Source organism: Macrotis lagotis, chromosome 1, assembly GCF_037893015.1.
Source record: "Macrotis lagotis isolate mMagLag1 chromosome 1, bilby.v1.9.chrom.fasta, whole genome shotgun sequence".
In the NCBI taxonomy this organism is placed as follows: domain Eukaryota; kingdom Metazoa; phylum Chordata; class Mammalia; order Peramelemorphia; family Peramelidae; genus Macrotis; species Macrotis lagotis.
Window position 1 is genome coordinate 826,655,794 of NC_133658.1, and position 15,696 is coordinate 826,671,489.

Genomic DNA, 15,696 nt, shown 5'->3' on the forward strand with positions numbered 1-15,696 from the left:
TATCTGGTATTCACACACAGGTAGTTAGAACAAGAAAATAACTTTCTCCCAATTTTGGCAAGGATTTATTTTTTTCTTCTTAAATCAGAATAGGCTATCTATTTCAAATAGAATAGACTGTTTTGAATGACCTTGAAAAATTCTTTGCCTTAAAGTAGGGTCAGTAGATTTTGGTATGTTTTTAAAGTGTGACTTTAATATATTATCAATGCCCAGAAAATTATAGATTTTTTCCCATGGTGACACTTCTAATTTCCTAAATGTTTACTTATATAATTCTGCCAATCATAGACCTTCACATAGGTGTATTGATTTCTGTCCTTCCACATTTTTCTTAGAGGCAGTTAGGTGATACAGAGAAGATCTAAGTTCAATCTTCTCTCAGACACTTGCTAACTCGCTTAACCTCTGTCTGCCTCAGTTTCCTCATCTGCAAAATGGGAATAATGATTCCCACCCTCCAGAATTGTTATGAAGATCGAATGAGATAATATTTGCCAGTGCATCGAAAACCTTAAAGTACTATATAAATGCTAATTTATTATTTATTATTATTATTATTAGGGTAGGTACTTAAGTGTTTGCTTAGCGGTTCATTGAATATCTATGTCATTGAGTCTGTTAAGTAATAAACAGCTTATATCTGTCATTTTGTATTTAAGGCTTATTTTTACACTCTCCTTATGATGTATTGAGAACTCCAATAACATTAAATAAGTTCGCTAAGTTGAAACATTTTTAAAAACAATAAGAATAATGTTGGTCAATCAGGTGATAGTCATTAGATAATTATGTATTTGGGGGGGTTGATCATAGAACCATCAGCCTCAGTTCCTCCTGTTTTATTTCTCTTCCTCTTTTATTTTAATTCTATTCTATCAGCAGAAATCTGAATTTGTGTAAGCTGTGTCTTGATATAATGGAAAACTACTCAATAAAAAGTAATAGGCAATTCTCCCAGCAATCTCACTAAGGTGGTTAGTTGTTAGTCATGTTCTGGCTGCCTTCCCTTCCTACTGATTCATTCATTCTCAAGTGTTTTGTGTGCACACTTTCTTTTTGCTTCTGTCTCTGGGATTTTGAATCCTTTTAAATTAAGGAGTTTGTTGGTGGGACAATTTAATGAAAATTTCAGATTCTATCACTGTGTTATGTGCAAATGAGGAGGGCATTTGGACATTAAAAAAAATTGTGTTTCTCTTCAGCACTCATTGACTCTTAGTGGGTATTTACTCTGAGACTGCTGATGGGGAAGAAAATTGAGGTAATGATTGCAGGCCTCACATATACAGATGGGAATTACAGTAAATCTCATCAAAATAGAGTCTTCATAAGCACGATAGATGAGGAAACTATTTCAGGTGACTTTTATCTAGAAGTAAAGTTTCTGAATGACTCAAGTTTTAATTTAAATATTTACTGAGTGATTGTGAATATGTGAAATCTTTCTGGTTCGTGTTCAAGAATTCAAATCTAGCCTCAGATACTTAGTTCTGGGCGAGTCATTTAACCCTGTTTGACTCTGTTTCCTCATCCATAAATGAGCTGGAGAAGGAAATGGCAAACCACTCCAGTATCTTTGCCAAGAAAACCTCAAATGGGATCAAGAAGCATTGGACGCGACTAACATAGCTGCACATCAATAATTGTGTATAAAGTACTGTGCTCAGCACTAGGAATACTAGAAAGATTAGCTCAAATGTGGTTCCTGACTTCATGAAACTTGTAGTTTAGAGACACATAAGGATAATTTTAATACAAATATATGTCTGAGTGCATAAGAGGAGCAAGCAAAATGAGATTCCAAAGTTGGGAAGATACTTATTGAAGGATCTATTGTTGTTTTTGTCTTTCATTCTTTTTCTTTTTTTTTGTTTGGTTTTTGCAAGGCAAATGGGGTTAAGTGGCTTGCCCAAGGCCACACAGCTAGGTAATTATTAAGTGTCTGAGACTGGATTTGAACCCAGGTACTCCTGACTCCAAGGCCAGTGCTTTATCCACTATGCCACCTAGCTGCCCCTGTCCTTCATTCTTGAAGAAGACCATGACATCAGGGAGGTGATGCCATGACAAGCATGTGAACTGGATTTGAGTGAGGGGTATTGTGCTAAGTCACTAGCCTCACTCTCTCTTCCAGGGCCATCTAGGTCCATTGGTCAGATATAGATCAGGACAACTGCAGATGACCCTGGGAGGATCTATAAAGGCTATGAAATGCATAATTTAAGCCTTGATACTCTTTTCTTGTCTCTTAATTGATATTTAAGGGATAATAAGGATGATTGGAATTTTGGACCACATACTTCAGAAAATGAGATAAGGAATCAGTAAAGGTCAAGTATCAAGATTTCTCAGAAGTGCTAGCTCTTGGCAAAAATCATTTCTGTTTCTTGGTCTCAGTTTCCTCATGTGTAAATAGATTGACTAGTCTTTAAGGTCCTTCTAACTCTATGATGCTATATTTGTACAACCGCAATCCAAATCAATTAAATGAAACTGTGAGAATTTACATATATATATATATATATATATACAAATTTAAGTGTATATGTTATCTATATGTTTATATATATATATATGAATATATATTTATTTAATAGCAAATGTGTTCTTAAAGCAATTCATCAATAAGTATTTGCTAAGAGCTTACTATGTGCCAGACACCATGCTAGAGATCCAAAGACAGACTGGAAAGCCTTTGGAGATTTGAATTTAAAATACAGTGATACAAGTCTTCAATCTAGTGCCACTAGACCTACAAAGGCAGCCAGGTGGTGCAGTAGATAGAGCACTGGTACTGGAGTTAGGAGGATCTGAATTCAAATCCTGCCTTAGACACTTGACACTAGCAAATGACCCTGGATGAGTCACCTGATCCATTCACCTCATATCCAGGGAGATTCATTTTGGTCACTGGACCCAGATGGTTCCAGAGGAGAAGGTAAGTCTGGTGGCTTTACACTGTACTTCCTCACCCAAATTCAATTCACTTGCATGTTATTACATCAACTCTCTAATGTCATGGTCTTCTTTGAGAATGAAGGGCACAAAGAAAAAAACAAAACCAGTTCTACAATTTTATCAGGGTACTTGAGACCCCTATGAAGTCTGTATACACAGAAGGTATAGATAAAAATGTATGTATACTTGTATATATGGAGACAGGAAGAATTGAGTTCAAATCTGATAGTTACAAGCTGTGTGACTCTGGGTAAGTCGCTTCACCCTGTTGGCCTCAGTTTCCTCATCTGTAAAATGAACTAGAGAAGAAAATAATCAACCACTCTTGTATCTTTGCCAAGAAAACCCCAAAATGGGGTCATGAAAAGTCAGATATGACTGAAACAACTGGTGGTCATGAAACACCACCATTACATACATGTGTGTTTTGTGTGAATGCCTATCCTTCATATATGTATAATATAAAGGAGAAAAGAAACACATATTAAAATACTTTGATTCTTTAAATTTGTAAATGGAAGTGGGGAAAACAAAATAAAATCCAGATGCCTTATGAAGCAGTTGCTTATGTTTGCATGCACATTTTAATAGGTTTTTCTAATGCCCCTGTTACAAGGATGAGTTAAGTGATCTTGTTGACATGTCATTATCACATTTTGAGGTTTAACAGCTACAGGATCTATGAACTCTCATCACACAGTTAATTACTTCTGGATTTTTCCATGTTCTTGAAACATATTCTATTTATTTTAAAATCCCTTGAGAGCCATGGACTGCCTTTGTCACCCGTAGCATGGCCAGTGGTGTAAAACCTCTCTACATCTGTCAGATTTCTCCATGTGAAGCCTAATTGCCTAATTTCCATTTGAAAGTACTGCCCTGACATTAAAACGACATAGACCCACCAATGATCACAATGATTTTCTGACACCTATAAGGAAAGGGAAGGGTGGTGGTGAATAATTCAGTAATAAATATGTGTACAAAATGAAGCTTTGCCTTCAGAAGGGAAAAGTCTGAATTTATGGCTGCAGATGAAGTGTTCCTCAGGAGAGGAAAAAAAAATAATAAGAAAAAGAAAAAGGAGAAAAGGGGAAAGAAAAAGAATTGAGCAGATTAGCATCAGCATGAGTCTATGGGGGCCAGATGGCTCACTGTGGAAAGAGCGTTTTTCTCCTGCTTTATTCCAGTAACCCTGACTAGCAAGTTGCAAGTCTGCTAACAGAGGAGAGAAATGATCTCATTCCTCAGCCAGTGCATGGTTCTTCTTCTCTCTCTCCTGTACAACTTGAACTGAAGGAAATTTGGAAAAGGGAGAGTGGGAGAAAAGGGAGGGGGTGGGGGGGGGGAGGAAAAGGAGGAGGCTATTGAAAAGAATAAATAACTTTTTACTATGATCATGGAGCAAGATGACAGACCCAAGCCAAAACTGAGCAAGGTTGAAATGAGCTGTGATGTCCAGAAAGGAGAAAGCAGTGACAGAAGGGAAGGGAGGGGAGAGGAGAAAGTACATGAGAAATGCCAACTTTTTTGTAAACCTTGGCCTTCTTGATATAATACCATGAGAAAACCCAACTTAAGACAGGAGGAGATAAGGGCAGAGGAAGTGGTGTACACATTTCCCTGTGTCGGGGTTTTGAAGGGTGTTTAATGGTACTTTAAAAACCATTAAACCCATATTTCCAGATAGGTTGGGGGTATTTGTAATAATCTGTGGGCTGCTATGCCACACTAGCGGGGGCACGGCATGGCAATGAGAGATATTTGACCAGCCATCTGTTTGGAACTCTCTCTCCAAGGCAGCAGGGATAATGACCTGAGGCATAGAGAAGTAATGGCAATTTATCACTGCTGGGCAAACTGAACAGAGAGCTGCTCCAAGATGGGAAGGGAGAATTTCCACAAAGCCTCCAAAGTCAGTTTCTGAACCCCAGTCAGGCTTCTGGGCATTGGGCTCACTGTTCATAAACAAAATCTGCTAATGAAGGTGGTGAAGAGTTTCTGCCAGAAGTAAAAGTAAAAATTCAGCATAGAGGACAGTCAGATCGGTGGGTGTTTATATTCTGCTTAAAGTTTATGGAAGACCACAAAGGTACAATGAACAATGATTGTTTCGATTTAAAAATGCCAGTCCTTGAAAGGAATGAAGGGGATCCATGGGTCCCTCCTTGCTCAAGACTTCCTAAGAATGTAGCAGAATTGGAAAAGGGCTGGGGCAAATAGGGCTTCTTTGCTTTCCAAATGGCAGTTTCTCAATCCTTATACTTCTTGATTTCTTTAGCCTTTGTCAATCTGTTCTCTTTAAGTTCTCATGCCATTACTCTTACCTGGTTGTCCCTCTAATCTGACCACTACTTTTCAGTATACTTCCCCGGATCTTCTTCCAGATTATTCTTGAGCTCTGCCCTGGGCCCTCTTCTCTTTTCTCTCAATGCAATTTCACTTGTAGATCTCATTAACTCCCATGGATTAAAATAACATTGCAGAGATACTTATCCAGCCCTAACCTCTTTTCTGACACACATTTTCAACTGCCTATTGCACCTCTCGAACTGAATTGTCCCACGGACATCAACATGTCAAAACCACTATCTTTCCCTCAAAGAGACCTCTCTTCTAAACTTCCTTATTGTTCTTGAGAGTACCAATACTCTCTTGTCACCTAGGTTTACACCCTAGGTGCCACCTTCAACTCTTCATTCTTTCTCATTTTCTTGCATTCTACAAATATTCAATCTGTTCCCAAGTCCTGTGGATTTTATTTTTTGTAATATCTCTCATGTGTGTTCCCTTCTCTCCTCTGACATTGTCACTGTCATCATACAGGTAGAGGCCCTCATCACCTCATGTCCACTCTTGTAATCACCAAAGATTGGTCTCCTTTTCCTTATTTAAGTTTATTCTTCATTCAGCTTTCAAAATGATCTTCCTAAAGTACACACCTGACCATATCACCTTCCTCAATAAACTTCTGAGGCTCCCTATCGCTTTTTTTTTTAGATTTTTGCAAGGCAATGGGGGTTAAGTGGCTTGCCCAAGGCCACACAGCTAGGTCATTATTAAGTGTCTGAGGTCGGATTTGAACCCAGGTGCTCCTGATTCCAGCGCAGGTGCTCTATCCACTGCGCCACCTAGCTACCCTCCCTATCACTTCTAAGATAAAAAATGAAAATTCTTTGTCATTCGAAGTCCTGAATCCCTTGGCCCCTTCCTATCTTTCCAGTGTTGTTACAATTACTCATGCCTATGTATTGTGTAACACACTTAAAATGGCTTCCATTCCGTTCCTCAAAAAAAAAGACACTACATCACCCAATTCCATATTTTTCATTAGCTTCTCCCCTCACCCCATGCCTGGAACACTCTCCCTCTTCATCTCTGTCTCCTGGCTTCTCTGGCTTCCTTCAAGACCCTACCTGCTCACCTGATTGTCCTGATTCAGTTTCATTTTATTTTCACATTATCATTTGAGGGACAATTTGGCAGTTGGTCCCAGGTGGAAGCTTTGCTTTGGAGGAGAGACATGAACTGATCTTTGTAAAAGAGGCTCCCCACCTTCAGCCCCCCCCCCCCAGTTAATATGCTATTTAGTTTCCTAAATCTTTGCTAACTCGGCGAAGTAATTTCTGCTTCTTTCCTTATATTTTATTTTCAGATCATCTCTCGGGCATTGTTTTTATTCCATTGCCTCACTTTTTCCAAACCAGGACTGGGAAGGATCATTATTTACTCTCCAGCTTCTGGCTGGGCTCCGTTTACATCACATGTTTACTATTAGCTGGTTTACAAACTGACTGTTGGGCCCAGGTCTTTCTCATGCAGCAGTCCATTTCAACCATTAATCCAAAAGAAATGGCAACCACTATGCCTTCAGTATCATTGCATTTTCTTAAGAATAAATGTTTCAGTCTATTATTAAGGACAAAGCTTCTATGCAAACTCAGCAAGTGGTAATAGAAAAACAAAGCCTTTCTTTCTTTCTAGGAGGAAAAAGGGAAATGAACCATAACATCTCAAAACATAATTTGGGAGATAAGTACCTGGAGACTTAAAAACTTGGAGTTCCAGTTTTGAATTTAAAATTTAGAAGTAAAGTTTCCTAAACTTGCAAGACATCTTTCATTTCTCAAATTTTACTCCCAAAGAATAAGGAAGAGACAAGCTATAACTGTTGAACTGAAAAGTTAAAAAGGAATTATTTGTCTTTTCTGCTAAAGTATTTGAAATTAAAAAGTAGTAATTTGGAGGATGGGGTGTGGGAGGAAGTCATGGATCATTGTTCTATTACAACAAAATACAGAAACTTGAGTGCATATTGTCATGACCAAAGGGATCATCTGTCTCTGTTTGATCAGAAGACTTCTGTTCATCACTTCTCTCCTTTGAATCTTCTCCCTTGATGCCATTTTCCACACTTGATCTATCATAAGCTAAAACAAAGCAGAGGTGTGAAAAAAAATTAGTAGAACTCTCAAAGCAGTGAGCATAGCTATTCCACAGGGAGCATGATTCCAAAACTATTGAAAGTCTTTCAAAGGATTTCATATTATCCTGGGAGAGCAAACTTTTGCATAGCCAAGGTTGATGGGCCCCATCTATGGTAATTCTATTGGATACATTTGACATCTTGTTAATGTAATATGTTTCTCTTGGCAAGGTCTGCCTTATCTCATTTGCAAATCCTTTTTTTTTCAAGGCAATGGGGTTATGTGACTTGTCCAAGGTCACACAGCTAGGTGATTATTAAGTGTCCGAGGCTGGATTTTAACTCAGGTCCTCCTGACTCCAAGGTCAGTGCTCTATTCACTGTACCACCTAACTGCCCCCATTAACTCTTAATTTAATGAAAAGCACCATATTTCAGGATATAAACAGGCTGACTGACTATCTATAAGGAAGGGTAGGTGTTATGTGAGATGATGTTGCTGTTGATGGTGTTGATGTTTGTCTTTCATTCTCAAAGAAGACCATGACATCAGGGGTGGTGACATCATGACAAGCTCATGAATTGGATTTGAGTGAGAGGGGCTGTGCTAAGTCACCAGCCTCATTTTTCTGCTCCAGGACCATCTGGATCCAGTGGTCAGATAAAAAGTAGGGTGACTGAAGATGACTTTGGATGAGATTGGATTCAGTGACTTGCCCAAGGTCACACATCTAGTAAGCGACAGGTATCTAAGACCAGATTCCAACTCAAGTCCCCCTGACTCCAAGGTCAGTGCTCTAACCACTGTGTAACCTATGTAGGATGAGGAAGAAGCTGGACCTGGAACTGAGTCCCTGAACAAGGAGGTAGAGAGATAGCTTGAAAGTCAAGGAGGAGTTCTTAACCTAGAATCTCTGAACTTGTATTTTTGAGTTTTTTCTATTTTGTTTACTGTTTTGAAAATTGTATTTCCATATAATTGGTTTCATTTCAAATCCTTAAGTGTTTTAATTTATGCATATAAAAACATTATTCTGCACAGGGGATCACAGGTCTTACCAAATTGCCAAAGGGTCCCTTCCCCTCATTAAGTTCAGAAGTTTTGCTCTAATTTGAAATCATTATGTGAATTTTCTTTTCCAATTTCCATAAGAAAGACTAATTTGTGGAATTTTAAATAGATGGCATTTCTATTTATTTTATATAGTTGATACTATGAATTCAGAGGCCATATTATTTCAGAAGTTATGGGAAGGTTCATAACTTTAATATATATATATATATATGTGTGTATATATATATATGTGTGTGTGTGTGTGTATGTATACACATACACATACACACATACCCTAATAAGTTTGATACACACTGGCAGCAAGATGGCAAAGTGAATATAGGGTTGACCTGAAGTCAGGAAGATTCATATCCATGAGTTCTAATCCAACCTCAGACACTTAATAGCTGTGTAATGTTGGGCAAGTTACTTAATCTAATTTGCCTCAGTTTCCCCATCTATAAAGTGAATTGAAGAAGGAAATAGCAAACCACTCCAGTATTTTTACCAGGAAAACCTCAAATGGGGTCAAAAAGAGTCAGACAAAACTGAAACTACTGAACAACATATAAGAGAATAGGTTGCTGCAAAGAAGAGATGTTTTGAGAAATTTGAGAAATGTTTTCAGAAATTTGGTGAAAGAGAACTGCCTTTGAACTAAGGGTGGTCTGTGTCAAGGAGAAGGTGCATCTGTTATAAGTTCTGAAATGAGGAGGAACTCAACAGATGAAAATGCTGTTTCTTCTCACCTGAATTTCACTCACTAGCTATAGTGTGAACAAAGACCCAGGAAGAGAGAAGACCAACAATAGGATAAAAGACTTTTAATTTGGTTGCAATAAAAATTATGCGAAGTGCTGTAGTTTGAAATAAAGTTAAGAGTCAGATAGAATGGGAATTGAATGCAAATACTGGAAGTTCATACTTTATTAATAAGAAAGGGTTAGCCATTGAGGTTTTTCAGGAGAAGAGTAACCCAATCAGAAGATTAAGAAGGATGGATTAGACAAGGAGCCAGGAGATCAGCTTAGAAATTGAGAGGTATGCAGTGTCTTGACTTTAGAGAATATAGTAAGAACTTCCTTACTTAGTGTAAGGAATATCTGAGTTCTGATTCTTCCTCAGACACTTACTAGCTGTGTGACCCTGGGCAGGTCATTTAACCTCTGTAAGTCTCAGTTTCCTCAATTGTAAAACCAAGTTGATAATGCATCTGCCTTCCATTGTTGTAAGGAACAGATGAGCTAACATATGTGAAGTCCTTTGCAAATCTTAAAGCACAAAGAAAAAGTCTTGATAGCTCCATTGTAAGGAAGTTGCAATGATAGAAGAAAGGATTCTGTTTCCAGAGATTTTATGAAGATGGAAACAACAGATCTTGGCAAATGAAAGTGTTATTGTGTGTGGTAAGAGAGGGAAGGGTCAGAGAGGATTTCCATGTTCTGAGTCTGATTGGAGGAATGATGATATCATCTATGGAAATAAAGAAGTTGGAAGGGTAGACATTGAGTGTAGTTTATGAAAGGGCAGAGCTAAGCAGAGATGGACAGCCAGCTGTCTCAAGTCTACTTAGAGTGCCCCTTTACAACTATAACTATAGCCAATATGTTGACATTATCACTGCCATTCTATTATTAAGCAGAATCTTATGCTATTTAAAAGAGTTGGGAAGGATTGTGTGAATGTTTTTTAAATCACATCAGATAAAACACTGTAAAATGCACCACGAGGCAATTTTTCCTATTGAGAAGACTGGGCTTATATTCCCCTGGCTTGTCAGTGACTCAGAGCCAAAGTGATTTGGCTTTCCTCGTTTAACTTAACATCTCTCTGCTTCAGCTTTATTTTATTTTTATTTTTCAGATGAAAAACTGTGATAATGAATGCTCACTCTATATTCTTCCTACCTGGCAAGAATATTGAAGCAGTAATTGAGAGAACATATAGGATAATTGTACCACAAAATCTTCAGGAAGATAATTTCCCCCAAAGCACAGGTAGTGCTAAAACAAATAACTAAATAACATCAAACAAACAGATAAGGGTGCTGAGTGCTAAATTCTATTTAAGGAAGGAAAAGAAGCTATTTTCCTTACAAACCTAGAGATTTTTTCTTTTATTCACAAGTTCTGAAGCCCAAACGCACAGTAATTCCTTTATATCCAAAAGTAACATTGTTCCTGTGAAATGTGTTAAAAAAGACCTTCAGGGGCAGCTGGGTGTCAAAGTAGATAGAGCACCAGTCCTGGAGTCAGGAGGACCTGAGTTCAAATCCAGCCTCAGACACTTAATAGTTGCCTGTGTGACCTTGGGCAAGTCACTTTTACCCCATTGCCTTAAATAAATAAATTGTTTAAAAAAGCCCTCAGCAAGTCAGTCAACAAGCATTTATTAAGTGACTGAAATTCAATATCATTAAACACATCTTCTACTGTTCTTTTGATCTCCCTTAACTCAAAACTTTTACTTCATTTTTTTTCCTTCACTTAACTTTTTAGGATCTCAAATTTTGTTTGGAATCACTAATTCATCTCTCTGGGCTCTATAGTGCATTTTCCCACTAACTGGAATACTTTTTAGTATTTATAAATATCTTTCAATATTGTCTTCGTTCTTGAATATTTTTACTGCATCCTCTGCATTTCCATTAAAATTATTTTCCTTTTTTTTCTCAGTTCCCTTCCTTAGGAAAGTCACTAATTAAAAGAAAGAAAAAACTGAGCTATACAGGATTTGAAATGGGGGGTGGCAAGAATGTCATCTGATAACAAAAAGGAAATCTAAGCCAACCAGAAAAATTCATCCATAACAATAATGCATTACAATGTGATTCCCCATAACAACCCTGGGAGATAAGTATTACATATTTTATTATCATTATTCATAGGTGAGGAAATGGAAACATTCTGACGTAAAGTTATATGTCCAAAGTCACTTGGGAAATGAGTGTGGAGCTATAATCTGAACTCAGTTCTCTCTGGACTGAAGGTCCAGCATTCTCTCCATCATATTTCATTGCTTCTCTACCCTCTCCAGATATCTAGACATAATAGTTTCAACACAGGGTTCTTACTCTCACTTTTCAAAATGGGAGAAGTGTTGGGCTATTCTCTTAGTTGTTCAGAGTGCTGACTTCAACAAGTATTTAAATTTCTATTATACGCAAGGTACCATGTCTGTGAAAAGGACAATCTCCATCTCTTCTTCTTCTTTTCTGTCTTCTCTTCCCAGAGAAGTAAATACAGAATATATAAAAAAGAGAAACCCAACGTTAGTTCAAGAAGTGAGTAGAGAGATAAGAAGATAGAACCTGAGATGAGCCTTGAAGGTTCCCAGTAGTAGGAAGAAAATTACAGGCAGAAAAAATAGGAGCCTTTGCAAAGTCAGAGACATACTGTAAATTTTGTAATTTGTTCCAGAGGATGATAGGGAGCCACTGGAGTTTATTGAGTATGGGGGTGACATGAGTAGATCAGTACTTTATGAAAATCATTTTGGATGAATGAATGGGGACAGACTGAAATAGGGAGAGACTTGTGGCAAGCAAACTAACCAGTGGGCTTTTACAATAGACTAAGCATGAAATGGACCACCTAGGTTGTGGCAGTAATTGAGGAGAGAAGGAATGGATTTGACAGTTATTGAAAAGATATTTAGACTTATTACAATAAGTCTAATACTCTTCCAATGTCTTTAAAATATTTTAAGGTAGTCACAATATTTCCCTAGAGTTTTTGGTTTCCAAACTAAAAATCATCAATTCTTTTGAATGCAATGGTCCTTCACCATTTTAGTTGCCAACTTCTAAGCACTATCCAGTATATCCAAAATATAATGTCCATTATTGAATACATTGAGCTACCAACAAATATCCTTTTTATCCAGGGATTCAACTAATTTAAGTATCTATTACAAATAATTATGTTTATGTTTATATTTAAATTATAAATTATTCTTTGCTTGACAAATAATCTCATTTATAATGTTATTTTAATTATAAATGATTGTAATCCCATTTCTTGACAATTTCTCAGATAAATAAAAAAGAAAAAATATATCCTTATTTTCATATCTTGGTTTCAAGATGGACTCAACATTAGTAGATACTAAAAGTATTTGTCCAATCTCTACTTCCTCCCAAACAAATATATTACTTTTTCCTCCATCAGTTCTCTGGGATGATTTTTCATTGCCACCATCTGCACTATAGGAAAGGTGAGGGAAGACATAGAAGATGGAAAAGGGGTGAAGGAATAACAAGTCTGAGATGTGAGTTCTTTGTAGACTATAAGAACAAAAGGTTTACAAGGGAACTCTTGAAAGTTATTCTAGCAAGTAAGAGTGTACTGACTGGGGTCTCACAACTTCTTTCAGAAATATCCTTTTCCACCAATACTCCTACTTCCATTTTTATGTCTTACACTAGAATGGAAGGTAACCTTGTTTCTTGAAGATTATGCAAGAGAGTGCAACATTTCTCTTCTGGAAAGGTTTTGAATATGACAAAGCAATGGGGTTGTGTGACTTTCCCAAGGTCACACAGCTAGGTAATTATTAAGTGTCTGAGGCTGGATTTGAACTCAGGTCCTCCTGACTCCAGGACCAGTGCTCTATCTACCTAGCTGCCCCTGTGCCTGCTTTCTTGAGATCATCATTACTAAGACTTGGAAAGGTTCATCACTTTTCTTTATTAGGTGAGATGAAACTCTCCTAATTTCCTATTAAGTGATAAGCTATTTGGCTATGGACTTCTATGAAGCATGAAAATATCCTGGTGTTCTAGACAAGAAATAACTTCCTGGAACAAAGGAAAAGTGTTGGGAACGAGAAATATGGGAATAATATGGGAAGATGAGACAATCTTGGCTAGCTAAAGTGTTGGGGGAAATCCAGATAAGATTGTATAGTTATATGGAGCAAGGGAATATATGGAGATACTCCAATTACAGGTTAAGCAACTCTTACTTACTAGCTACAGGGCCTTGGGCAAGCCATTTTCATTTCTCTGAACCTCAGTCCTCTTTTTTTTTTTTAAAAAAAAAGGAAGCTTGCCTAGATCAGGAGTTCTTAAGCTTTTTTGTATAAATCTCTTTTGAAGTCTAGTTAAAGACTCTGAACCCCTTTTTGAGATAATGTTTTTTAAAAGCACAAAATAAAATACATAGGAAATCAAAAGTTTCTTTTTAAATGAGTTCATAGACTCTAGGTTGAGAACCTCTGGACTATAGATCTTAAACTATAATTTTCTGTGAGATTTTTTCAGATCAAAGAATTATAAATTTAGATCTGGATAGGATTTTGTGTATGTCCTGTTGCTGCTCTGGTAACTATGGAGGCAGGTGGGAAAGGGGACAAGAGAAGATCACTGTGTTATACTCCTATCCTTTCATTCCATGTATAAATCACTTATGGACTCAATTAGAGGATAAGACGTAAAGACAAAAGATTCTTCTTTTATTATTTCCCTAGTATGCTGTGTCCACAAGAGGTTCTCAGGAAATACTTGTTGAATTAAAGATCAGCCAAGAATAAAGCAACTAATAATTGGACCCCAGTCATCAACAGAACAAGATCTCTTCTAGCTTTCTCTTGGTATTTTAATGATGGTCATAAATTTGACCTTAATGGATCAATAGTTCTTTTCTTGACTGAGGTTGATTCCTCATATAGGAACAAATCTTTCATCCATTCCAGGTTTTTCTTCTTTCTCAGTGAATAAGTCTGCTTCAGGAAAACCAGGGGTTAAACCTCACACTATTCATGGAAAGTCTAAGATTTTTCAGCTAGAGTAGCAAGATTAGGAAAACTTGATGGGAACCGTTATAGAGGCACCAAGAAGACTGACGAGAGGCCTTTGAACTGGGACCAATGCCCCAACATTCCTCTAGTAATCTGGCTCCCAAACCATTCAACCCTGGCTAATTGGACAAGTCAGGGAAGGGGCCACTCTATCAGTCAGCTCAAGAAGCAAGTAACAAGAACTTAGATAGTAAGTGATCATCAAGTCCAATGAGGACTCAGATCTTTATGGGGGGAGACGAGGTATGCATGTTGTGGGAAAAGATCATCATGGGGGGCTTACCAAAGGGGAAGGATTTGAGAACAGTTCAGGAAAACATTACACAGACAAGAAACCCTAAACTGACAGGAAAACGGAGAGAGAGGGACAGATATACCCTCAAATATGAGCATCAATTAAGAGGAAGATTGCAAATCAAAAAATATGTCATAAGAACATTAGAACTATGTTTAAAAAATTTCACAAGCAAAGTTAATCTACCATAAACTCAGATAGAGGACATAGCTGTCTGTGATTTATAAAGAGCAAATTTTATCCAGAAGGGAGTCCACAGAGACCTTCCTACAACTCTCTCCTGAAGTCAGACTGGAACCCATTATTATAATAGCTTAGAGAATAAGTTAAGTAGACAAGTTGAAGTTTTTAAAAATACATTAACATGGGGCCTGATGATCTGCCAAAAGAGCCTGCCAGCATAGACAGCTGGAGGACTGAATTTTCAGTCAATACTGAAAAGTAGTGGCTTGAATCTGAGTCAGCGTTGACTTATCTACAACTCAATACTCCTCTTTAATTTTATAAGGTCACCTTGTGGTGACACATCCAAGGACCAGATTCCTTAATTTACTGAACAAAAGGGTGCATGTTTGAAGTACAGATGGGACATCAGTTGCTCAGTTTATGTATATGTTTGTAGGGGTTTCCCTAAAGAGTTAAGTGAGATTTCATGTGAGATCAGATGATACTTTATGTTTCCATTGTAAGTGACTATGGGAAGTGGGGTATCCTCTTACCTTCTTTATGAAGGCATTCGTTAGGAATAATAATCCTCAGAATGATAGAAAGAGGATAAAAAACACCATCCTGATGTGGAGGACATAGAGAAGGAAGGAACTAAGGAATTATCTTAATCTTTGCTTCCAGATAAGCGTTGACTAAGCAGAGTTACAACTAAGACAAGGTGAACAAGGTTTTCTCCTGGGCATGCACATTTATTCAGTCATTTTCAGTCATGTTCATCGATTTGGGGCCTCATTTGGGTTTTTTCTTGATAAAGAAACTGGAACAGTTTTCTATTTTCTTCTCTAGTCCAATTTACAAATGAGGAAACTGAGGCAAACAGAAATTAGTGACTTATCCTGGGTCACCTAACTTGGAAGCATCTGAACCTAGATTTGAACTCAGGAAGATGAGTGTTCCTGACTTCAGGACCAGCTCTCTATCCACTGAGCCATT

At 37.5% G+C, this 15,696-nt stretch overlaps 1 protein-coding gene across 1 annotated transcript in view; it reads right to left on the minus strand.

Annotated features, from left to right (window-relative positions):
- Window positions 1–6,994: 6,994 nt before the first annotated feature.
- Window positions 6,995–15,696, minus strand: part of LOC141508501 (guanylate cyclase soluble subunit beta-2-like) — a 98,617-nt gene continuing 89,915 nt past the window's right edge. Inside the window, 1 exon segment of the mRNA XM_074217170.1 lies at window positions 6,995–7,391. Coding sequence (XP_074073271.1) covers window positions 7,246–7,391 — 146 coding nt within the window. The 3' untranslated portion in view covers window positions 6,995–7,245.